Below are 26,660 nucleotides of genomic sequence, written 5' to 3' on the forward strand. Positions count from 1 at the left end.
TAGAAGTCGTGGTTTTCACTTAAAAACCTTGTAGCAGTTCTTGCAAGACTAGGTATGTTGATGCTACACAGCTTTAAATTTAACATAATGCCTTATGTGCTGTTGTATATAAACACTGCCTGACATTTTTTGGTAGCTGGTTAAGCTCCGAGATCATCAGAGAAAAATACTTAAGAGTGCTGCTGTGTAACGTTACTTTCAGAGGGTGGCTGTTGTGTTTCCTTCCAGATAAAGCTTGGAGATGTGATTCCTCACTCCCATACTTCTCTCTCATATGGAAATCTGTGAATGCACATACACCTCACCTCTGAGGGGTGCTCTTTTAAATCCAGTGAATCTTCACTGATGTCAGATCACTCACTGTTGATTTTACATTAAGAAAAGGGAGGCAACTGGCCCATTCAGCTCTTTATGTTTTATGAGGAGCTGCTGCTGTGAGTGCTTCCTCTAAAATGCTGCTTCATGTGTTAGGGGTCATTCTGACCCATGTAATGGTGTTATCTTTTAAATTGTTCATACCAAAAACCCCAAACCAAACCAAAACAGAAGGATACTGGATTAAGAATCCTGCACTTTCTGAAAGCAGAAGTTATTTCATTTTATGTTCATTCCTTGCCTGCCTTTATTCTTGTCTTAAATAATTCACTAACAGCCAGCTCCAGATTTCTTCCTGCTTAACCATGCTGACTGATAGATGTGGTTTTTTCTAACCACTGCATTATTGTAAGATAAAACTGAGTTGCCTCGTTTAACCCCTGTGAAGGAAAAATGTGTCTAATACAGCAGAGCTTAAGTGTGATGTAGAAATGTGTGAGGAAACTCAGCAGCCTGGAAAACAGTGACCTTTAATGAAAGGACAAACACTGTTGGACTGTGAGTGTTGGAGGCTGCTTGGATGTGATCCAGTCATCTGCAAGGACAGCTCAGATTTAGAAGCGGTTTTTGGAGAGAAGCTAGACTTCAGTTGTTGCTTTTAAAAATTTATTTCTTAATTTAGTTTTTTTTTCTTCATTTAAGCCCAAATGTGGTTACTGAAGACTCTGTTCTGCACCTCCTCCCAGATGGTGCTTTCTGTGTCTGTCTGAATCCCCTTCTGCCTTTTGTATTATTAAGAGCCTTGTGTCTGATTAAGCTATTTGAGTGGGTGAGGCAAAAAGTGTTTCCCCTACGCTCTTCCCCAGAGGAATCACAGGTGTTGATGGAAATAGGCTTGGAGGAATTTCAGAAATTGGCTAGTCTAGCCCTTGCTTAGGACAGCATCAGCTGCAAGACATTCTTGTTCAATGCTCAACTCACTTAAAATTTTGCAAGGACTGGGATTTCCCTGACTTCTGTTGCTTGTAAAGTTTGAACTTCCTTTCACATTGGAAAAGTTTTGTAATTTTTTTATTTTTATTTTGGCTATTATTTCCTGAAGTTGAAGACAGGGCTTAGGTTTAAGATTGATTCAGGAGGGAGAGCTGTGGGAATAAATACTTTTCAGAGATGTCAGTCTTTGGTAGCCTTTCCCATCTTTGTGTGGGGTGAAGCTGATCTGGATAGAGGAATTCTGGAGCAAGAAGAATTGCAGTAGACAAGATAGCATTGAGTGGATTAATTATTATTTGTAACATAACTGCGTCTTGGAGTCTACAGCCGCCACCTAGGCAAGATGCTGCCAAAGAAATGCAGAAGAAAAAGATGTTCCCTCCCCTTGAGAGTTTATACTTTCAATTGGATGTCAGTTATTTTTGCAACTCTGTAAATACCCCAGTTTCACTGGGAATCTCTGATTTTGTCCTGTTTTCTTACCAAAGAGTTGTTCTTGAAACAAGTGCTGAACTCCTTGGTGGGAAACTTACTCAAGTGCCTTACCTCTCAGTGATTTAACTGGGTGCTGCATACCAAGTGAGCATGATGAATCTTCTAAAGACAGGAAGATGGACACAGATGAAGTCCAGCATTCATCTCAACTATTTTTAGGTGCCAAAAAGAGAGGTGTTTATTCTAAGGTAATTATTGAGGCTTCCTTTGTAGTTGCAACAGGCACCTCCAAGAGGTCCTCGTCTTGGATGTTTGTCTTCACTCACCTTGTTCTCTGAAGGTGCCTGTGGGTTTTTGCTGGTGCTGGCAGAGCCCAGGTGGGTGACACAAAACACTCTCGTTTGGCAGGCCAACGTGCGGTGCTGTCTGCACAGTGCTTTGCAGGGGTGAAAGTACACCCCAGTGTGTGGCTGCTGAACCTTTGGACACCTCATATCTACAAATATTTGTCCAGGATCTGTATTTTTTATTTATGGTTAGTTTTAATAGTGGTGGTAATGGAATTGTCTGCGGAGAGAAAAAAATAATACGTGATTTCTGCTTTTCTCATCTCCCTCCTCAACTCTCATGTATCACCTTGTAATGTCACAGTTGCAAAAACACTTCTGGGCTGAGTGCTGTGGGTCAGAAGTGCAGGACACTAAATTTTTAATATATGTTTGGAGTTCAAGTGTGCAAATCCATTATATAGATTATAAATTTTTTGAACAGGCATGTGTCTTTGAAGGGTAGTGTAGGTGATGCTTGAACCAAAATAATAACCGTGGGGTTCGGAAGCCCTGAAGAGGAGCAGTAATTAAGGATGCAGAGGAAGGTCCAGGGAGGGGAAGACTGGGATTGCCACCAGGGAGCAAAAGGTGAAGTTGTAATCAACTGCTTTACCCAAGTGGCCTGTTGTGAAAAATTACAAAAAATAATCACCAGTAGCATTGATAAGTAGTCTGACCAGACAGCAAGCACTGTGGAGGGGAGGGAGCTGGTATAACTTGGGGTAAGACAGTTGATTTGTAGTGGGCAACTAACAGCTTTAATTAATAAATAGTTTTATATGGATGTTTTTACTTCTAGAGCTGACAAGTGAATATAAGGTTATGACTCAAATGAAAAAACATGTTAGCAGTGCTCAGCATTGCCACTCAGCTTAACACAGAAACAGAGGAGCAAGGTGAATTTAGGCTTCCTAGATATGTCACAATCTGACTGGGAGGTAGAAAATTAAAACCACTGAAAACACATTGTACACCTATTAGAAGTATCTGCATGTATTGGGGAAAAAAAAAGTCTTAACATATGCTTTCAACTGGCTGTGTTATTAATATGCTAGTGCATAGAAGTGGTCAAGTACCCAATGGCACGTGCTATAAAGACATCACAGTGAAACAGAGCTTGTTTTGCAAATTGCTTTTTCTTTCATCTTCGACAAAATTAAATCCTTGCCACACTGTATTTCTAATTCTAATATATACAAATGGTACTGGTTATATGGCAAAATATTGTGTGTCCTTCAATCTTTACCAGGGTCTAAGTTGCTTTAAAAATCTATTACAAATACACCATTAAGAAGTTGGAAAAGCTGGAGCACTGGAAAATGGAAAGGGACTTAAGTAAAACTTTTAAAGCATGTGTGTATCAAATTGTCAATAGATCAATGTATGTCCTTTAGAGAATTCTCAGATGTAAAGTTGGGTATAAGTTTATGACCTGAATCACTGAGGTTCAGAGAGGGGGGGTTCGCCCATAGCATCTGTAAATGGGTGCATATTCTCCAAAATTAAAGGAGTTTTGTTCGTTTTATGTGAAAAGTCTCTGGAAGTTATTTTAGTCACAATTCAAGCTTTCCTGTAGCTCTTAGTAATAAGTCTCCTGCTTACCCTAATGTAAACCAGATGGATTCAGCTGAGGGTAGTTCGGCCTCTGTTGGCTTTCCTTAAATCCTCTTTGTTTGTTTATAGTAAGGGTGACTTACGTTTTGCTTAGAAGATGCAATAAAAAGCTGACTGGGGAAAACAGAAGAATGACAAGATTTACTTTCTAGCCTTTACTTTTGTACTTTGATAAATGTCATACCAAATGGATTTTTAAATTAATTTTTTAAATCCTTCTTGATAGCTTTTTCAGTGACCTTTTATTACTACAGTGCATGAAATATATTTTGAAACAAAACAATTAAAATATAGTACTCTCACCATAAATCTTGTCAGTGAGACATATGAATGACTTTGAGCTTTGGGCCATTTCTCACACTGCATAGAACATCTTTACTCTGCAGAAGCCAATAACAAACCCCAGACAGGAGGCAGGGACAGGGCTGGAAAGAAGCTTTTCTGTTTTCTTTTTAGCTTTATTGGTGTTGGTGCTACTGCTTTTATAGAGGGAGCACATACAGGAAAAGGGGTGGCAAAAAAAATAATAAAATATTTAAAGCTGGTGTTGGTCACTCTCCATAACAAGTCTGAACAGCAGAAGGAAACCTTTTGATCTAAGTTACTGAATGCTTTTCTCATACTACCCTAGTTTATAGCCCCCATAGAAAAGACCTTTTTAGAGTCTATTGCATGTTGGCTGGGCAGTATGGCTTTGCATTGGATTTTGCTGCCTAAGGGAATGAAGAACCTGGGGGTGGGGGGAAGATGTGGGAGGATGATGCTGCCACTGGAGCCCTGTGTTCAGAGTCAGTGAGACCCTCCCTGCCCCAGCAGCCAGGGAGCAGACCAGCCTAGAAAGTGTGACTTGGAAATTCAGCCCTCAACACACAGATAAAAAAATAATGCTCTGATTTGGGTAGTTGCCATGAACTTAATGCTATTTTTCTGTCCTAGGTTTCCTGCAGTGTAGGATGCTGAGGGTGAAAATGAGGTTACTTTTTAAAGTATGTCCAGGTATCAGAGTGACTTAGGAAAAATGCAAAGATTGACAGAAAGGGTGCTGGCCACAAGATGGATGTGAGCATTTTCTCAGGTGAGGGTGTGGATTGCATCTCTTTATATTGTGTGTTTGCCACTTCTGCCATACTGTTGGTTTTACAGTGTGGGACAGAGTAACTCTTCTCAGGATTCAGACCCTCTTGAGGCTCAAATTACCACCTGAAAACAGTTCTTTTGATCCCTTCACCCCTCCAGGCAAAGCAGTTATTATTACAGCTCTCACAGAGAAGCAAGCCCATACTCGCCTTTGTTGACAATTGAAGTCAACAAGCAATAATAAAGAATGTTGGCCCAGACTTCACCTGTACTCATCAGAGCTAGACTTAAGACAAGCAGACTTTAGAGATTATGTGCAAATGATAATCCACAGGATTTACTTTTGAATGGCTCACAGGTCATTCTCTATTCTGGCAAGTGTATTGTAAGCTACACTAAGATAAAAATTTCCCTCCTTTTTATACCCCAAATATTTAAATTTTCTACTCTTGCCTTTGAAATGTTTTTTTTTCCACTCAGTTGACTTTCAGCTTCTTTCGCTTCCCATTTGTCCATTCAAAAAACCTGTAGTTATGGCACTTTGGGACATGGTTTAGTGGGCATATTGGTGTTGGGTTGACAGTTAGACTTGATCCTAGAGGTCTTTTCCAAAGTTAATGATTGTGTGATTTATCCTGTGCATGTGCTCCACTGGGAACTTGCCAGTGAACTGATTGTTACTCAATGCTACCCCAACATTAGAAATCACCTTACAAGAAGGGTTATACTTTTTGGCTGGAGCTCTCAAGTGTCATCCAAGAGCTGTGAAAGACTCTGTATAGCTGATGTATAAGTGCTTTTACTGGGCTACCGTTGCTCTGCAGTGGTTACACTGGTTGTTAAGGGTGGGCTGCAGCTGAACCCCTTAGGTTTCAGAGGCTAATGCAGCAGAGAAACCAGATAAATTAGGACTGAGCTTAGACCTTAGTCGTGTGCAGGCTTTTGTATACTACATGGAGGGAACTGACTTACATGGCTGGATATGAGTGTAGATTGCCAAGTTGTTCTGCCTGTGTAAAATGGGGTTGAAAATCATACATTATTTGTAAAGCACTTGAAATTTAACATTTGCTCCATAGGCTGTGTACTGGAATGATGGCATCTTGAGGTTGTGAGACTAGGTAGTCAAGCTGTGCACAGTGTGAGCACTGCTGAAAGCATCTCCTGTTGTTCTGTGGCATGAGTGGCTGAGCACGTGGCAAGTATTGATGCTGTTACTTGCAACTAGAATCACTGAAATGCCCTGGGTGGTAGCTTCTGAAAGGAGGTTTTAAAAGCATCAATAGAAAATGTATCTACTTCTCTGTTTCAGCATTTAGGAGAGAATTTGTCATGTACAGATAGAGTTCATAGATGTTTCAAGCATTTCATATGTGTGTGTTTAATGAAATGGATTGCCACTTTACTGAACATAGCATCGAATCAGCTCTGTTAATTGAAAAAGATTTTTCACATTATTGCTAATGATGTGACACAGTTTTGTTAGAGGTGGTGCATAAAATAGTGCTACTTGAAATGACATTAATGTACGCATTTAAATTCCTTTTACCCATTTATGTGTGTTATTGATTTTTATTTCATTGTTGGGGAGATAATGGATTTATAATTAGAATACAGTCACCATCATCAATGATAGGATTATTAGACTTATAAATAGAACTTTAAAACTACGATGAGGTAATTTCCCAGTGTGACGAAGGATCAATAATTAGAGGTTTGCTTTGAATCTGAAAGTGGTGCTTCAAAGATTCAAGCATGAAATGCTTCTAGGCAAGTTAGTCCATATAAACTATTATACAAACTGATGTTGTGGTTAGGCATTTTCCAGAGTTGACCTGTTATTATTGCCATTACTTTTGTTTGGTGCCCAAGTACTTATGAGTTCCTTCCTCTGGTTTACACAGCTGCCACAATCTCAAAACTGGACTAGTTTGTTTTTTTCCGATACCTTAGTTGAAGGAAGCAATTAAAAGATGCCATAGGCAGGAGTTCATTGCTGTGTTTGTTGTGTTGTTAGGCAAAGACAAGGCATCTACTGTTCAGAACATCCCCTTTCTGCTTGTGAGAAGTCACAGTGGTAAAGCTGGGCAAGGCTGTTGTAAGGGGGCAGATGGTGGTAGAAGGATGAAGAAGGGGAGAGTGGCCCTTGGGATGCCTGCCTTGGGAATGGTCTGGGTTTAGTTGATCCAGGCAGGGTAGCTGTATAGACATCCCCTTGAGCCTCACCAACTTCCTCTGATGACTCCGAAGTACACATGGGGGTCTATGGGAACAGTGCAACCTCCCGTTACTAGTTAAGCTAAGAAAGACTCTAGAGAAAAGATTGTATGGGAATGATAAGAATGTAAGAAATACCCTGCTGGTTCTGAGCTGTAGCCTGTCTAGCCCAGGGCTGTCTCCAGCAGCAAGAGCTGGACATGGTGTTTAGGGAGAGCCATGGAACCTGCTTTCTGCAATCTGCTTATGCTCCCCATCATGCACAGTTGGGGAAGTCTCAGGGACACATCCCTGTCTGTTTCTTTTAGTATCTGTTTCTGGATATGCTGTCCAAGAATTATCTAAACCCTCTCTGATCCTGCGGACGCTCCACTGCCTTCAGTGTCAGCAGGATCCATGAGTTCACTATCCCAGTGAAAAGTCACATTCACTGTCTTTCAGCTTAGCCACCACCTTCATGACCTTGTAAACCTCATTAAGATCCCCCTCAGCTTCCCTCTCAGCCGTCCCGTCTACAAACCAAAATCCCAGCCTCTTTCTTCTGTCCTTCTAAAGCAGCTACTTTATCCTTTTGACCATTTACTTGCTTAGCTCTGTCATTTCCTTTACTCCACTACCACAGTCTTGAGATGCAGGACTAGGATTGCACCTGATATTCAGTAAGTGGATCCCCTCCTTCTCGTTCACGGTGTCCGACCTTGTGATGTCCAAAGTTTGTTTGGTGGTTTGTTTGGCTTTTTGGTTTTTTTGGATTTTTTTTGGTTTTGTTTGGAGGGGTTGCTGCTACACCTTGAAACAGTTATTTCAGAGAAACTGTCAACAACCTTCAGATCTTACGAGCTGTAACTTCCGGTTTTGAGTTCAGCATTGTTTAGGTGTGGTTCAGATTATTTTCCTCTAGATGCATGGTCTTATCTATGTCAAATCTCACTTCTTTGCCCACTCACATTTGGGAAGTTCTGGAGTTCCTTGTCACTGGCATTGCATTTGGCCACTTGAAAGAGCTTTGGAACATCTGCAGACTTGGAGGTTTCACTCTAGTCATGGTGATTCATGATTGTCTAGTCATCTGGGTGACATGGTTTCCATGTGGGGAGCAAGTAGCAGGTCAGCAGGGAACAGCCTCAAGGAAAAAAGACCAGCATCTGCAAAGCTCCATCCCTAATTTGGAAGCTCGGTGTCGTTCAACAATGATAACACAGTCAGAGCTGTCCCTGGCTCTGTGAACTTTATGCTGCTTCATGAGCTTATCTGTAATTGAGTCTCATTCTCTAGGTTTGGGTGCACTGAAGACCCAGTTTTCCCTTCATGTAATGAGGGCTTGTACCTCTTCAAGCAAACTGCTAGTCAATGGGTGCCTTGCATAGGGTAATTTTCAAGCAAACTGGTCTCAAGGGAGGTTCTGTTTAGAATAGTTGCATCTAATATATAAGTAGTTGAAGCATGATTGAAAAAGAGGTTGGGTATGATGGTCTCTGTCCACCTTTGCCTTTATTTGCTGACACTTTATGACAACCACTATAACAATATAATGATTATAATAAAGTGGTAAGACCAGTAATTCTTGGGAAGATGGTTATTCCATTTTGATGAATAGAGAGTAATCAAGGCACAGTGAGATTTTGATTGAGTTGCCTAAAGTAATTGAGAAATGTTGTGCAGTCAGGAAGGTGACACAAGTTCTCTGATTCAAAGCTCAGTACATGTTCTGTGTTTTGTTGCTGTTGGAGACCCATCTGGCCTGTGGAAGTCAGTCCTAAAGGAAAAGCATTTGTCTTCTTGTAGGAAAGCCAGTCCTAAGCTGACAGAAATTTGCATTATTATGAGCTTGCTAATGAATTCCTTTGCTTGCTTATATCAGCCTCTGACAAAAAGCTGGAATTCAACTGTATATTTGTCCACTTGAATAAACAATTAATTTTTAATTTTGACCACAATGGTAAATTAAAGAACCCTGTGCAGTACACGGCTGTATTTTTTGGCTTTGGAGGCTGTAACTGTTGTAATAATGTCAGCAGGGAGGGCTCTGGGCAACACATTCTGTTGTTTGCCTAGAGGCATTAGAAGAAACAGTTCCTCTGGTCTGGCTGTTCTCCACCCGCTGCACGTGAAAAGTCCCAGTCTGAGAGTGTTTATGTGCAGCAGGATCTACAACATTCTTTGTAGCCCTTTTTCATGTCCTGACTTTCCAAGTGGTGGGTGTACATGTGCAGCTAGGAAAGTGACACTTGTGTGACTGCTGGTCAGAGAGCTGTGAAGAAGGTGAGGGAGGGGGGCGGAAAGCATCCCTTGCTGCCTCTTTTGGTACCACTGTCCTGGGTGGCTGAAATGAGAAGTAATTGGGCCATCACTGCATGGTGGTATCTTTGTGCCCTGGCTGCAGACACCTTCCAGCCTGGGAATATGGGCAGGCTGAAGGAAGGAATAGGTGTTTTGTAGATGAAAGAGGCCTGACCAAAACCTTAAAATATTTCTCAGGGACTGAGGTTTAGGAGAGATCTTGGGCCAAAGTGAGATCAGGAGTCTCTGGTCAGTGGGCAACAAGCTGTTTCTTCTTCCTTGTTCTGCAAGAGCATCAGCTCTGGATGCAGCTGGGTGCAAGTGCCCTGCAGTTGAAAGATGAGGTCCTTTGTGTTCATAAAGCACAGAATGCCAGTTATTTTTGGTGGTGAAGATCCAAACCCTTAACTGGTCTTAGTAATTAATGTATTAATCTAAAAGGCAAGGGCCCTGAGGTTGTCTTTGGATCTCCTGTATTACTTTTCAGTCGGTGGCAGCAGATGAGCCCTCCTATTTCTACTTAATTCTGCTTCTCTGTGATATTTCTCCTTCTGCCTTATCTTTAGAGATCAACGATAAGCTGGGCATTAGCAGCTCTTGTAGCTGAAAATCTGTTTTGGGGAAAGGAATATTATGCTCTACATTTGATTCACATTTAACAAGAGTTGCACATGAAAGTCTGAAACTACAGGTTTAAGCATTCTTGTTACCACATTGCAGCTGCAGGTTATAGAATGTGTACAGTAGTGTATTGTACTTATGAAATGCCCTAGTTATTTTATAATGAGCCGTGGTAGAAACATGATCAAAAGGCAGTAAAAAGTTTATCCGGAGCACGTTTCACTTCAACCTGGCATGTACTGCCCAGTTAACTGTACATAATGGTGGGCAGTCTGAGACATTGCATAAAGAAGACACATGCAGGATTTATCCACGCTTACGGGAAGGAAGGGTTTATAGTATGAGCATTATCCAGATAGAGATTTACGTCAGACTTGTTCCAGTTAGTGGTAGTAGGTCATAAGAGTCTTAGCATGAATCATTTAGGAGGGAAATTATTGTTTTATCATATACAAGCAGTAGATTTAATATATTGCAAAATCATTAGATCCAGCAGTTTTTACAATTTAATTGGCTATGACGTTCCAGTCTGAAAGGGGAATATAGAAAGTTAAAGCAAAGACTCAAAATTCTGTATGCCTGCCTGAGAGTCAGAAGGATGTTAAAACAACTTAAAAAACATGAACAAAAAAAACCTAGTACAGATTCAGGCTTGATCTTGCTGAGCTTCATCTGCAGTTCACTCTTGAATCGCTGCTAAATGCTGTCATTATGGGACCAATATTTTGAAAGAAGAGAAATTGTATTGAGTTCTGACTCTTGATTACACAGATATGTATCAGACTTTTGGATGCTTTTGTAATTTTCTCTGCTCCCTCTTGTGTGAATCTGTTCTTGATACTTGTATTTAGACACGATATCTGATTGGTTTCTGTTGCAGCTCAATCCAACCTTCTGGTTTTCTTTCATCATCCCTGTGCAATCCTGGGATTGATCTATTTTTCTTTAGATTTCTATATTCCTGTGTTTTTCTTGCTTGTCACCAGGCGCATGTTTTTCATGAGTTACAGAGAAAAACAGTGGCAGCACTTAGCTTGGCCTTTTTGGATCCCTGGATAAAGGTAAATGTCCAGAGAATGGAAATATTCAGGAAGCTGGAAACATTGTGGCATAGTTTTTGGCTTTGCGCTTCAAACTTGTGAAGAACTTCTCAGGGTTTGTAATGGTCCTTACATGGGAATGCCCTGGCAGTGTTCTGTGTTCCTGGAAATTAATCTATGGCCAACTTCACTACAGTGTAATTTTGGACTAGTTTGACTTTTTTAAACCTGGGCAGATGTTTCCTGTCATCTAGTTACAGCAGAGAAGCTGTGTACTGGGAATCAGGGATGAGGCAGGGGATGCTGCTGTGCTGCCCAGCACACCTCCACAGCCTGAGGATGTCAGGTCGCCTCCATCTCTTCCTGCCCTCTCCCCCAGATCTGAACTGGGAACAACCCATGCTGTCACTGCTTGTTGTGGCCCTGCCAGCCTCTGTTACGAGTGTGTGGTTGCTGCCAGCCAAAACACAGCATCTCAAGCTTTGCTCCTATGTCTTTAGGATGGCTGCTGGGACCTGGTACCAAAACCCTCCCATCCATGATGCAGGCACCAGTACGAAGTACTGAGAGATCAGTAATTCCTGCATATGCAAAATGCCTGGTTGTTGTCCCTGCTGTGCCCTTGCTGGTACCAGTTTTCATGTGGCTTCGGAGCAAGTAGAGAGAAGGATTCCTATAGAGCAGTTTTGGAAATCCTTCCTTGAGGATTAGCTGGTTTAATAGCAAAAACATCAGCCCAGAATCCAACTGTGTCCTGCGCTGCAACAAAAGCAGTGTGGCTAGCAGATCAAGGGAGGTGATTCTCTCCCTCTACTCTGCTCTTGTGAGAGCCCATCTAGAATGCTGTCTCCAGCTCTGAAGCCCCCAACACTGGAAGGACATGGAGCTGTTGGAGAGGGTGCAGAGGAGGGCCATGAAGATGACCCAAGGACTGGGGTACCTCTGCTATTGGGGCAGGCTTTCAGCTGGGATTGTTCAGCCTGGAGAAGAGAAGGCTCTAGGGAGACCTTGAAGCATGTTCCAGTATCTGAAGGGTACAGGAAAGCTGGGAGGCACATTTGACAAAGGCATGGAGTGACAGGACAAAGGGTAATGGCTTTAAACTGGATGAGAGAAGATTTAGGCTGAACATCAGGAGGAAATTCTTCACTATGGGGGGGGTGAGACGCTGGAATAGGTTGCCCAGAGAGGCTGTGGATGCCCTATCCCTGGCAGTGTTCAAGGCCAAGTTGGATGGGGCACTGAGCAACCTGGTCTAATGGGAGGTGTCCCTGCCCATGACATGGGGGTTGAAACTAGATGATCTTTCAGGTCCCTTTCAACTCAAACCATTCTAGGATTCCAGAGGGCTAATGGCTTTTGTCCAGCAAACCTTTTCTTAGAAAATTAAAACAAAAATTAATCTCTGGATGTGGAGGCCTGTGACACACAAAATACTCAGTGCAGTCAGTAACACTTTGTAGTGACAAGGTTGGGATTTCTGCGTTTGATCATGAGTGATTTATGAAAATTGAGTAAACAGTGAAGCTGAGTTCCTTTTCAGCTGTAGACTGAAGTCTTTCTCCTCATGCAGACTTGTGTGCTTAAAAAGTCATGCAAAGTTACTCCCATTCCCTAGAGAATTACCTTTCCCTGGAAGAGCATGGGTTGAGATGAGAGAGACGCATGAAGGAATTCCTACATTTAGTTTAAAACCAACCCCCCCTTATCTTATTCATACCTCTCCAGCAGTTGTAAAGGACATAAGCTGAAACCATGGTGTGACAAACCAGAGAGCCCAGGAGGGTCCCATTTAGTTTTCTAGCCTCAGGGCAAATCACTCTGACCTGACCCAATTTCCTCATACCTGAGCCCTCCTCATCAGCAGAGATGCAGCTGGCACACCGGTGAGCTGAATGTGGTTGTGCTGGGAAAAGCTGTTGCTTTGGATGGTGCAAGCAGTCCTTGAAATGAATCCTAACCTTGGAAGAACTTGTTTTGTGCTTTTTCAGCTTCTCACCATGCAGCAAAACTGATGTTACCTCTCTGCTTAAGAATACTAATTGGGTAATTGAAAACTTCATTAAAAAGATACAGGTTGTCTTCTGCACTAGTCTAAAGATTTTATCTTGCATGTTTCTCTTCACTTTTTCCCCCTTTACAAGATTTAATGCCTTCTCCTTGGCTTCCCCTCATCCTCCTTTTATGTACACACAGAACTGGGAATAAAACTTCCAAATTTACCCAGAAATTACAGTTGGAACTTTCAAAAGTGTCTAATATGGGAACGGCAATTTACAGATATTCAATTTGGCTATGTTGTTTTGGAAAGTATATTAACCATCTGGTATCTCAAATATCAGGGTTGATTTGGATATTTCAAGTTAGATGCCACAATCATTGATCTTTTAGAAATGTAGGCTTCTAAGTTCTCACAGAAATTAAAAAATAAGGGTGAAAAAGGAGTGTATGTTCTGTATTGCTCATATTTTTTGTTAAGTGTGAATAGCTTTTACAGGAATCAATCTCTTCAGAGATTCCATCAGTTCTTACAAATCTGTTACACTTTGCTGTAAAATTCACTGAAGTTTCATGCTAACTCTGGAGATTTTATATTTAGCTTTAGTTTGTCATCATGTAGAGTATGCATAATTTAAAGGACAATTGATTAGAAACATGTTGCTGCTTCTTCCTTCTTTTTTCAATATTTTGCTTAAACATGTTCTCTTTCTTTTTTTCAAAGTCCTGTTGTCTAATATAGCCCTTGTTGAAAGTGGAAATAGAGAAAAATATGTCTTGGCAAGTCATCTCGACCCTGTAATTTTTAGGCTGAGACAACAGCACACATGATGGAGGGTTATGATTGTTGATGATCAGAGGGCTGGAACACCTCTCCTGTGAAGACAGTCTGAGAGAGTTGGGGTTGTTTAGAAGGCTGTGGGGACACCACACAGTGGCCTTCCAGTACCTGAAGGGGCTATAGGAAAGCTGAGAAGGGACTTTATACCAGGGCATGTAGTGATAGGACAAGGGGTTATGGTTTCAAACTGGAGGAACGTAGATTGAGATTAGATATTGGGAAGAAATTATTTCCTGAGAGAGTGGTGGGACACTGGACCAGGCTGCTCAGAGAAGCTGTGGCTGCCCCTCCCTGGAAGTGTTCAAGGCCAGGTTGGATGGCATTTTGAGCTATAGTCTGGTGGGAGGTGTCCCTGCCCATGCAGGGGGGTTGGAACTAGGTGGTCTTTGAGGTCCCTTCCGACCCAAACCATTCTATGAATCTGTGATCCCTGGCAGAACGTACGGGAGAATCAGACACTGATATTAGCCTGCCAGTGGCTGCTGTTAGGGTTTCCCTCTCTTGCTAGTCATCATGCCACTGGCCTCTGTGCATGGCAGCCCCTTGGTGTGCCAATTCATGGGCCTACATACTGGCTCGAGAGTTTCTGATGTAGATTTCTTAGCCTGTAAGTTGCCAAATCCACCGTAAGCGCTGCTTATTATTAGCTCTTTGTGTCAGTTCATGTAATTCAGAAGTTCAGGTGTTGTATGTGGATCTTTCCCAGCCTGCATTGTTTTCCCCATGCCAAATACTTTCTGTGGCTAATTTAGGTCAACCAGTTTGTCACTTCACTTTGTTAATGCTCAAGGAACTGCTCATATTACTGGGATACCATTTTTTTTGTGCCAGCCTTGATCTCTAGCAGTGCTTGGTCACTGCCTTTTTGCCTGCATTGCTAAGTCTCCTGAGACTTCTGTATTACAAAGTGGAGGGTTTTGCAGAGGGTTGTTCAGAGGGTCCAGTTAGACTTCCAGTGTGAGCAGCTTCACTAGGATTAGGTTAATCTGCATGAATGTTCTGTGTCTCAGCCTCAGATCTCTTAGGTGAGCTTTGTGAAAGAACTCTTTTCTGTAGCAGTCTATGGTAAAGCATTAGTTGACCACTCCATAATACTGATGATAGTACTAATCTTTAAAGAACAGACCTTCAGAAGTACTGGGTGCACTTCCTGCTTGTTGGCTTTACTGGGAACAGGGAATTCAGCACTCAACCTATGGGAATGAGTTCAGATGTAACTCCAGGTGGCCTTTCATGCGCTAGTCAAGCACTGCTTGGTTGGACAGAGTTTTATTTTGTTTGGTACCTAATAAGAGGGTTGCCTCAGTTCTCATGAGAAAACTCTCTTTAGGTTGTCAGCGTATGGGAAAATTCAGGGTGTGTATGTAGCTGGGAAGCCCCATTACCATGTCTGCATATCTGTAGTTGTAAAACATGATCTATGGCAGCACAAAATTTAAAATTTGATGGCATCCCAGGAAGTACTTAATTGCGTTTGTGCTTCATTACAAGGTTGTCTCCTTTTCTGGAATTTATTTTAGCTAATTAGGTGGAAATGTCAAAGTAGTATTTCAGATGACAGAAACATCATATATTATCATACATGAAGCAATTAACTCTTTTGACAAATATTTATTGTGGTGTCATCTTTAATTAAATTTTCAGTACTAGACACAGAGCAGGTTCTTCCTAAAAGGAGGCCTTCCCAGCACTGTCAATGAGCATTTGACTGATGGGACTTAATTGAACTTGGTACTGAAAGAGCTGGTGGCCTAAGCATGAAGATATCAACATGACATGATTTCACAATACAGATTTCTGATATTTTGGCAAAATCCCCAAACAATTTCCCTGCCCTCCTGCCACCCCAACTCAGTCTCAGATATGGCAGATACATTATGCTGGAGAAGATTAATCTCCAGTCACTCCTGTTTTTCCATTGGAATGGTTTGTAGGAGACAAAAATGCCGTGTGTTTGTGCTGCAAAGATGGATAATGCTGAGAAGCAGGACTGGAGATATGTTTCAAAAAAAATCAATTTTTTTTTTATTTAGTTCTTGGGGTTATTCATGTGGAAACATGTTACAAATGTGACTGTTTGGTTAGTTCCTCTTAAACAGATAGGTCTTGCAGATGATGTGCCACTGAGAAATAATTCCTGACAGTTACAACTGAACCAGATAAACAGTTCTGCCAGCTCCCAAATAACACTGTAAAACAAAAGGGTTCTGCTTATCGTTTTCCATTTCTTCATGCCTGTCAAACTATTTAACTGTGCATTACCTATCACAAAGGGTCCCTGTGTTATTTTGCTTGTTTTCTGCAGTCATGGTTTTTACCTTCTCTGTTGCAGGACCTATTGCAGTACTCTTGTTCAGCTGTATCATTCCTCACCCACTGCTATTTTCACCTTCCTCCTTGCAAAGACACTCTTTGGAAATGCTGCATGAGATATCTCCATGTCATGGCCATTCAGCAAGTGTATTAACCCATACATATGTTTTTATTTTTGTTTTTTTAAGGGAGAAACAACACCAGAAAGTGGCCGGGATGGTCCCAATGTTCAGATCAGCTCAGGGCAGAACACCTCCGACCCGGTGGGAGCAGGTGGCTCAGCAGCCTCCCAGAGCCTGGTTGCCCCAGCCGGGGTCTCAGCAGGTACCTCAGCTGCAGCTTCGTTCTTCATAAGGTAGTTTTTCACTTTTCTGGTTTCTGTAACTGCTTGTGGGTTTTCACACATTTGTGAAATGTTATTGAGTCTCCTTGCCGTGGGTAGAAGGTGTAGCGTGTGATGCTGGTTGCTGAGAGGTGGAGTTGGTCACCTGGTCATGACTGTGGCTTCCCATGGTCATTGGCGAGCAGGGCTGTATTGCTGATGCCCCATTTCTCTCTGAGCAGGAAACTTTATTGACCAAAACCCAATAAAATGTGTGTTGGTCTTTTTCTAGTCCTTAATGGACGTTTCCACCTGTAGCAGAATCTCTTATTCTCTAGGTTTCTCTGGAGAAGAAGCTGAAGTAACAAGTTCTTTCACTCAGATCTCAAAAAAAAAGGTTGACTTATGTTCAGTAGCATGGCCTATGTGTGCAAATAAAAGCTGTTCCATAGTTGGTAACGAGTTAAAACAGTTTAAGGCATTCTTTTTTTAGCAGTGTCCTAGAACAATCTTATTTTTTTCCATTCTTGAGTCTTATAATGAAAATTATGTGTTGGTTTTGTTTGTGAAATGTTTGTTGTAATTAGCAATGTTGATTAAATGCACTAGGCTGTCAAGCAGATGGTATTTAAAACAACAAAATCCAGGGCTTTGTACTTGAATTCCAAATTCCTTTTTTAATTTAGAACTGAACATGTTTTGAGACAATATTGAAAAACGTATGTCTGTGAATGGTATTAAAGTCAGATTTATGCACTGAGAGTTCTTTTTCTGTAATCCTGATGTTAATTGTATTGTTTCCTTTTCCTTGATCTTTAAAAAGTTTTGTGCCATTAAAAAAGTGACGTTTACTAGAAGTTACAATCTGACCTCAGAAGGAGCTCAAGTTCCCTCATTCTTGCTGTTTACGAGAGTATAGTACAGTGAGTCTTAAGCATTATATGTCTACACATCATAGTCTGTGCACAAGAGGATGGGAAATGGCTACCCCAAGAGTGGTGTGTGTCAGTTAGTGTTTTGTCCCTGTGCAAGGTGCTGCAGGTTTAAAGTCAACACAGAGAAGCAGCTGCCTACAAAGAATGACTTGTTTAATAAGATAGGTGTCTGAAATCAGTGGGAATGGAAAGGCAAGGGCAAAAGCTCAAAAGTCTTTTCCTGTTTTGTTACCCAAATAAGGATAAATGAATCCTCTGCAAAGTACCTAGACTAGACAGCAGCACAGCTTTCATTCCTGCATTTCATATTGTGGGTATGAACAGTATGATTTAGCTTAATCTGCTTTGGGTTTATTTTAGTGTGAGTCTGTATGTCATAAGCAAACGTAAAGACTAACTTTCACTGGGGAATCCAGAATATAGAATATCCTCCTTGGAATGGAAAGAAAGAAATCAGTGCCTAATAATCTGAAGTAAGACCAAAAATGTTTTCACCCAGTCATGCTTCTGTTACTGGTCAGCAAAGCAGTTCTGGTTTTGCAAAGCGACACTAATGGTTGTTATTGGCTTGATTCAAAGGTTCTTGAATTCAGAAGTGAGGCTGCAAATGACATCATTGTATGTTGGATCAGGCCCTAATTGCTTCTCATGAATCTGTCTTTGCCTTGAGTGAATCAGTTTTATAGCTTTAGCAGCTATGTGCTAGCTAAAACATTTTAAAACCCATTAGTACATTGCTTATTCCCTACCCATGTTTCCTCTGTTCAAAATTGATTCTCTTCATGTTTTTTATCTGAAGAACAGGGCTGGCTGAAGTTTTTTTGTACAAAGCACTTCTGTTTCTTTTTTTTTGTGGTGGTTGTTCCAGAGGGAGACTTAAGTGAGAAATAAATTTTTCCTTTAACAGTTATCAGTTATCTGAATTATTTTTGTAGCATTTTCATGATCTTTCATCGCTCTGCTGATTAGTGTATTTCAGCATTTCAGAGCCCATCTAAGAATCTTGGGTTCCCTAAGAGCAAGCACTCAAGAAACAACTTCAGCTATGACTGTGATTAAGAACACAAATTGGAATGCAGAAATCTCACAAAGGCTGGGGGAGAAAGATCCATTCTTGATCCCTGTCATAAGTATATTGAGTAGGTCCTCAGGTGGGTACTGTTGCATAGACCTGACAAGGCTGCTCAACCATCACTGTCATTGACCTCAGGAGGGTCTCCCTCACCCACTGCTCATTCTTCTCTTCTGACTTCTCCTGCCATGGGGACCTTATGGATCAAAGTTTCCATGCTGAGTTTTCTTCCTGCCCTTGGGCAGTACAGCCCTCAGCAGGAGGGGAGAGGAAGAGCAGAAAATCTAAAAGGATGAGTGAGAGACAGGTACTGGCAGAAACTGGTGTGGAAGCAGCTTATCCAGAGACCACAAGTATTGGGATACCAACAGTGTTGGCGATTTTTGTTCAGTAATGATGGGATATCAGGCTTCTTTGCTCCAGCCATTTCAGTCCCGTCTCCTCTTTTCCTTTGCACCATCCAGCCTCGACCATGTTGAGGAAGAAGGTCATCCCTGAATCCTTTGCAGCAGCATCCAGTTCTGTCCTTCACCTCTCTGTTCAGCTGATCCTCTCTCAGCAAGCACCTAGAGGTGGAAGAGGAGTGGTGGCACTCATGTTATGCTGTAGTCCCTGCTTATTGCATTTGCTGAGTCTTTCCTTACTGTGTTTCTGTCCTCAGCAACTTAAATTCTGAACCTCATGGCAGGGCCATTGTGTTACTTGTGTTATGCAGAGCCTGGCACTTTTTGTTCCTTGTTCTCTACTGGAATAAATGCCATTAATATATCGATAATCACACAAACACATACATTTATTTTTTTCCTTTATTTATTTATTTATTTATTTATTTATTTTTTACAAATGGTTGCCCTCTCTTTGACCAAATCCACCACCTTTTTACAAGAGCCCTTTTGTAAAAGGGGCTGTGGTTGGAACTCTAGCTTGGGAGAGGGGCTGTTTTGTCATAGAAATAGAGTAGCTAAGTGAAAATATGCATGTCTGTTAACATTCAATGCAATTGGACATAGTTACTTTTGAAGACAAAGCCTTTGTAGGGTGCTTGTAGAAACTGCATCTGTGATTTACTTAGCAGCACCAACACTAGATACAGATTTTTTTCACATGAATAAAGGGTTCCAGTCTTGTTCTTCATGAAGTAGCATTAGCTGTGTTTGTACAGGTTCTAGCACAATTAGCTTTTGGGCTGTGGCATGCTTTCCTGGCAGCAAATAAATGTCTTTTCCACATTAAACCTAGACTCTCTATGCAGTAAAATTATAAATTTTGACTCTTGCTTGTGAGCTGTCTTGTGCCCTTGGAAGGGCGGAGGCCTGTGGAGGTATTTTTGGTTGGTTCGTTTGTTTTTTACTCTGGTTTGAGTTCCAGATTTGTCTGGTCACAAACTCAAGGAACTACACAGAAAGTTCATATCCTCACCTGAAAAATAATAATAGCTGGGGCAAAATGTTTTCCTGGTGATAAGAGGTACCTATGGTGAAAATTGGTATCTTTAAGATAGTCTTTGCAGTGCAGTCTTTGGCTTTGTAAAGCATATGTGCAGCCCAAATCTACATATTCATCCAAAGCTCTTTCTCATTTGAATGTTGTATTTAATTTCTTGAAGCTTAATTATGTTCTGCTTAAAAAAAAAATAAAAATGTATTTTATTCATTACCTAGAAAAGCAGAGTGTCTATCATGGAAGTGCTAAGTATTCAAAATCAAAGCCAAATATTAGAGCCAGCAGACAGAAGGGTATTAAGAAATTAAATCAGTTTGAAGCTTTTTTCCTTGCTGTGATCTGTCACAGAAGGAGGAAGGTTCTGATTAACATCTGACTGTGTCACACAAGCAAATTGCCAGACATTACTCAGTGGTCATGTTACCAAAGGACCACAGGATGAAGCAGAAAATGCAGCTTCTCAGTGAGTCGCTGATAGAGTGTGAAAGCCAGAGCAAAAAGCACTCTGAGCATGGATGGCTGTGAAAAGGGTCCCAGTTTACCCTTACAGTGCAGGAGGATAAGTTTAATCTTGCATTCTTTAGATTTAAGAAGAATGCAGTTGGGCTTTGTCCCATAGTATGGTATGAGCTGTGCCTTGTTTAGTGCTCCACACTTTATACCTGTTTCCAGGTGTGGGGATTTTTGTGTAAGGAACCTGAACAAACTTTATATTGCCAAGTGAAAATATGTGAGATAGTTGTAGGACCCTTCTGTGGGCTATGCTTGCAACTAAGTAAATATTGGCATATTGTGGTATAAAGCTGTAATAAACTGTAGGCATTTTTTGTCACCTGAACACCTTGGGAAGAGAGGAAATGATGTTTCCAAGAACAGGCAGGAGAAGGGCAGCAAGGAGGAGGAACAGAATGGGTATGCACTTGGCAAGAGGTTAATGGGCTATCTGCCAAAAAAGAAAACCTCTCCCTTGGGAGGAGAATAAAGGCCCGAAAAGAAACTGAAGCTGTCACCATTAATGAGCCATTTCTATGTGTTGGTGGCTGGTGACAATGATGGCAGCACTGCCTGTGCTGCTGGGTGGGGTTGCAGTGTTTGAGAGCAGGGGTGTCTGGCCTTGATCACAAGGAAGGTTTGAGCAGTGACAGGGGAGCTAGGAGGAATCAAAGCTGTTAGAAGAAAATATGTATAAAAGCAAGCAACCTTAGGCAATGTTGAGTAGAAGACAACATGTATTAAGTTTGCCTTCTTAAATGTTAATTGTGTTAGAAATTTGGTTGTCACATCTTTTCAAACTGGTTTGATCACAGGGTTGCACTGGTTGCCGTGGGACGGCTGCATTTGACGCAGGGAAATAGCTGTGTAGTTGCAGCTACTTTCCCTTACATCCATCTGCTTTTGTTTGACAAATTAGTTTTCCAAACCTAGCACTCACTATGCACTCACTAGTTTTCAGGTTACTAAATTATTTGCAGTGTTTCTGGGCTTTGCTAGATTAAAACCATTCAAGATGATCTAAAGAGTCATAGTGGTGAATCACACCGGTTATCTTTCCACTCTCACGATACTCCTGTGTGTTTGGGAAAGCTGTATCAATTTAGACATGATAAAAAACATTACACATGCTACGCTTTTCTACAAGCAGCTTTTCTTAACAAGATATAACATACAACCTCTGAGTAATGTCACTGGACATCTTAAGAGTTAAAATAAGCATAGCTGTCTTTTTCTAGATTCAGGATATTCCATCATATTTTCATGCCTGTGAGTTGTGGATTAAAGAATCTAATTATTCACTAATGAGCAGTAATGGTACATATAAACTAAGGGTCACTATCCTATTACAGGCACCTGATGGTTCACTGATAAGCATTTGGTCATTAGATTGACCATAAAATATAGTCAATAATTGAGGTTACTCATAGAGCAGACACCTTATCAGCTTTAGGCATGGTGGGACAGCTTGTCAGTACTCTGTGTACTGATTGTGCTGTGACTGAGCATATGATTAGGGTATTGAAGCAGTCTGTATCTAATGAAACTGCAGGAAAGGCATAGCAATATTAGCACAACCACTAAATGACTAATGTGTTTTTGTTCCAAGCCTCAGACACTTCAATTAGTTCCAATAAACTCTGATCTAGTGTAGCGGTAGGCAGAGAATTCAGATATTTTGTGTACAAGCTTTCATTACATCAGTCTGAATTTGTAACATTTTGGGGACAGATGAAATCTGTGTGGCTTTGAGTGAAAAATGATGGAAATAATAAAGGCTGTCATTACCATTTTTACTTCATTTTTTTCCAGTTTTACATTAGCACTTTTTAGATGTAGAATACTTTCTGAGACAATGCCTCATGCCTGATTTAAAAGCTGAAGCTGACAGCAGCAAATTAGGTGTCTACATATTCTGCTTTAAGGTCTGTTCAAGCAGTTCATGGAGGCTTGTGCATATAGATCTAAATTTAGAGTGTGTCCTTTAGCATGTTGTACCATATGGAACATTAGTCAAATAGTCTAGTTCTAGAAAGCTTTTGTAGAAATATTGATTTTACTGTGCTTCAAACTGTTGCTGAGAAAATAACCTCAGAACCTATTCTTTTATGATTTTTTTTTTCCACAAGGATGCCTTAACTTTCATAAATTATTTAATATGGTGAAGGATGCAAATTGCCTTTTGTCTTTCTGAACTGCTGTTCAGGCTTCTGTGATGTGACCTTGGAAAGTAACCATAGAAACATGTTAAAAGCATCAACTGAAAATCAGTAGTTTGGTTTGACAGTGATGCAAATTCTGTGAAAGAAAATTATGATGTATTAAGAACACTCGAGGCATATATTACTGCTAACCTGTTAAACCTCATCATTACATGACTATAGGTACTTTCAGAATTTAATGCAGGGGAAAAAAGCACAAAAACATGAGACATACTTTTTTTTTAAGTTGCCATGTATAAGATGTTTCTAGCTAAATCACTTCAGCCTGTTTGTCCTGTTAAAAGCAAGTATTATATTTCTGCAAAGCTCATAATGTAGTTCACCAGTTCTCTGTATTTAATAGTTGTAAACTTTTGCCCTGTACACTGCTGGGATTCCCTGGTATCCTGGCTTTGTGCAGAGCTGGCATAGTTTAAATCTCTTTGACAGATAAAGTGGATAGCTGGGTTATGAATAAGTAGTAGTTCACCAAAGGGTGAAGAAAACGTGTGATTAACTGGATCCTGAGTTAGATGTTTTTGTGCTGACCTGTGGTAGTTAAGCTGGTCTGTGAGGTTGAAAGAGGAGTGCTTGCTATAGTTACTGGTAACTGTAGTAAATTCTTGGTGGTTGACAGATCAAGGGAAGAAGTGAAGTCAGTTGTTAAATATTCCTCATTAAGCGTAACCCATGCCTGAGACATCCTCTGGCGAGGTGATGTGGGAAAATTAAATTTGAATCAATTACCTAGGAAAGTGGGGTACCAGCTTTTCCCAATCAAGACTGCCACTGCCTTGCTGGCAGCTACATCCAAAACCCAGACACGGTTTGTCCCTACTTTGCAGTGTCACAGCAGTGTTGCAGGAGCCGTGGGGCTCTTGAGGGATGTGTTGGCTCCCTGGCATTAACGCAGCTCAGCAGCCCCTCAGCGCACCAGCCCTTCTTTGTTAAATGCCTCGCAGTGCCCCACTTCATCTTGCTACTTTTTGGTCACTGTTGCAAGCTGATTGAGAAGGTTGGCTGAGCAATCTATGGCTTGGGGGAGAGCTACAGATGTGTAGATCAAGTGGAGCATCCAGCTGTTTCTGGGGGAGCCAGATATATAATTAGCCTTTTCCCCTTAATGTCTCCTCTGAATTTAGTGGGCTGGAGCAGCCTGGGCCCTGCCACATCTTCCCCATCACGTGGTGCTGGAGAGGGGGATGCCATCCCAGCCCCCATTACCATGGGGTCAGGGAAAGCAAGAAAGCCCTCATGGAGATGTGTTAATGGAGTTGGAGTGGGTGCCACCGAAGGGCTTGCCTCGTCTTGCTGGTGCCATTCTGTGGCTGCTGGAATGTAGTGGCCAGCTGTCCCCAGAGAGTAAACATGACCCGTGTGTAGCACAGCACTGTGCAGGGACAGGGGACAGGGCAGGGGGTGCAGCGTGGTGCAGTATCTTGTGTCATCTTAAGGCAGCTTAAGCTTTCCTAGTTGCTGTGGCAGCATAATACTGCCTATAATTAAGGACGAACAAAAGAGTGTATGCTTTAGGTGTATCCCATTTCACATTGGTCTGTAAGGAGGATAAATTAGAAGATAAGACTGAATTTAGGAATGACTCTCAGGAAAGCATGTTTAAGAGCAGAACATCATTACTGGTATTGTTGGTAATACAGCATCATATGTTTGCACAGTGCTTTATCAGCATATGGTAAGCCAGGCTCCCTGCTATGAAGAGCTCATCTGTGATGACTGTGAGGCTGATGGGGCAAGCAGAGATGAGACACAGAGTGGTAGTTCAGCAAAGGGAGGAGGTACACAAATTGCAGTGGCTGAGAGGAAAGGGAAGACAGAGTTTTGGACATTGGCACTGCTGAGTGAGAACACTGCTAAAAGCATGAAAAATGGCCCAAAGGCCAGTAGACCTGTGATCAGGTTATGTCTGTTTAATTAGAGAGAGGAGGCACTGACTGATCAGCTGAAGTGGGGAGCCTGTGGTGGGGATTTGAATGACCATCAGAGGGAATTGGCAGAGAAAGAAAAGATGGTGGGAACCCGATAAAACAGTTTTGGGTATCTAGGAGTCATTGCCTTGGAAGATGAAGCTCCTTTGTATAGAGAGTTAGAGATTATGGTATGAACCAAGGGGAGATTGTACAAGGCATCAGTGTCAGGGAGATCTTTGGAAGGAGAAGCCTCCCCTGGATAGCACAGGCCACAGGGGTTGTGTGGGAGCACAGGCTATGGTGGAGTTGGCAAAATGAAGAAAGGAAGGAGCCTGGTCCCTTGACAGGAAATACGAGAAGGAGGAAGTAAAAGATGGGAAAAAACAGATCTAGGGATGTGGGGACCTCACGGTGAAGCTAGGATTTTGGAGAGGATGTTGTAGGTTTACTCCAGCTTCATAGCAAAAGCAGAATTGGAGCACAACAAAACACTTGCAATGTTTCCTGCTGACCAAATGCCTTAAAGATCTTATTCACGTGAGGCTACCCCTGAGGAGGGCTGATTTCTGTCAGCCCTGAGTGCCTTGATGGATGATAATACAGGAGGCTCTGGAGCACTGGAGGCAGCCCCCCAGGAGAGGTGGTCATTTCCTGAGCTACTCCAGGTGCTTCAGTGCAGACTGCTGTTGCAGCAGTTGAGTTTTGGATTAGCTCTGTATTCTGAGACATTCATGATACCTAGGAGGAAGAGCAAAGCAGAATAATTTAAAGCAGCTGTGCTAGCCAGTGAGAGAATCTGTGCCTTCAGAGCCACCCAGGTTTGAATTTACTGGTGGGGGTAAACAGTGGTCAGTGGAAGGGATTTTAAACTAGAGAAAAGTCTGAAGTATTTATGAGTAAATACATGACTGGAGCCATGCAGATATTTCTTCTTTCTTTGTCCTTTCTGAGATCTTCTGCTTTCCTGAACTAAGTATTTTCGCCTTTAATTTAAGGATTTTTACTATGATCTTTTCTATATTTTCTCGTTCATCCATAGCTGAATGCACCTGATTATTCTGTTTTCCTGAATATGTGGAATCTCACTGTTATCTAGCTACCAGTCTCTTTTTCCCTTTGGCTTCTTCCCTTCTTTCTGCCCTTCCTAGCTTGTCAAGAGGAGCACTTCTTCCACCTCCTCCCCCAGCCTAGCCCTCACAGCCTGCCTGCTTTTTTGGTGCCTGGACTCCTGAACACCAGTGCTTGCTCTGACGCCGTTATCTGGGGCTCCTCAGCTCGGTGGCAGCGGCAGCTGCGCTGGTGGTTTTGCTGCAGTAGGAATGGAGCATTCCATAGGTAAAATGATAATGGTGACTTTTTCTGTGGGGATGTAATTTGACAGTTTGCACCTGTTTTGCAACTTTATGACTGACTTTCAGCCTCTTCCAATAAGATATTCAACTATTTTCATACTTCGTTAAGACAGATGGATTTAGCAGATGAAATAATAAAGTCAGATTGATAGTTAATTGAATATTTAGTTCTCCTGGTTTACTTGCAGTGTCTCTAACACTCAGCTGTGTGCATGATGTGGTTTGCAGGGCAGATGGACTTTCAAGTGACACTGTCTCTATTCTGAGGTAGGCTGCTTTGCTTGCTTGTGCTTGTGGCAAAATAAGAAATACCACATTATCATTTATAACAAAAATGAAATGTCAAGCCGAAATACTGCACCAGCAGTAGAGCTGCAGTGCTTGATCAACTGCAGGATTGCTCTGAAGGTACTTTTAAATTCTCTGTGAAACAGCAGTGATTTTTGGCATTGTAAAACTTCCCTCATCCTTCCTGCTGGAGGATGGAAGATGTTTCTTTTGGCAGGACATTTCAAAGAGCTTAGCCAATACCTCACTCAGCATCAGTCAGTGCTGCTTTGCTGGTCATCACTGAGTGACGCTCTTGGGGTGGCTTTCTGCTTTGTTGGGCTTTCTGTGTCCTTAGTGGTGGAGCTCACTTACCAAGAAGCACTGCCCTATGGAGTTTTTACTGGGAGGAAATGACTCAGTGGAAGTTAATCAGCATAAAATGAATCTAATCTAAACGTTATTAGTGAAGCTAGTTGGAGTTCAGGGGAAGCTTCAGAATATTCCTTGATAATTGTCCTGGTTTGAAGCAGATCTTCAGGAGGTGCTTTTTTCTGCTGAAATTTGAAGTTACC

General features: G+C 41.7%; 1 protein-coding gene across 1 annotated transcript in view; it reads left to right on the forward strand.

Moving 5' to 3' along the window:
• The window catches only part of KIF26A (kinesin family member 26A), a 100,362-nt gene that overhangs the window by 33,983 nt on the left and 39,719 nt on the right, over nt 1-26,660 (forward strand). Inside the window, exon 4 of the mRNA XM_051621869.1 lies at nt 16,262-16,428. Within this exon, the coding sequence (XP_051477829.1) occupies nt 16,262-16,428 (167 nt within the window). The remainder of the gene's footprint in view (nt 1-16,261; nt 16,429-26,660) is intronic.

Source organism: Apus apus, chromosome 5 (genome assembly GCF_020740795.1).
Source record: "Apus apus isolate bApuApu2 chromosome 5, bApuApu2.pri.cur, whole genome shotgun sequence".
Taxonomy (NCBI): domain Eukaryota; kingdom Metazoa; phylum Chordata; class Aves; order Apodiformes; family Apodidae; genus Apus; species Apus apus.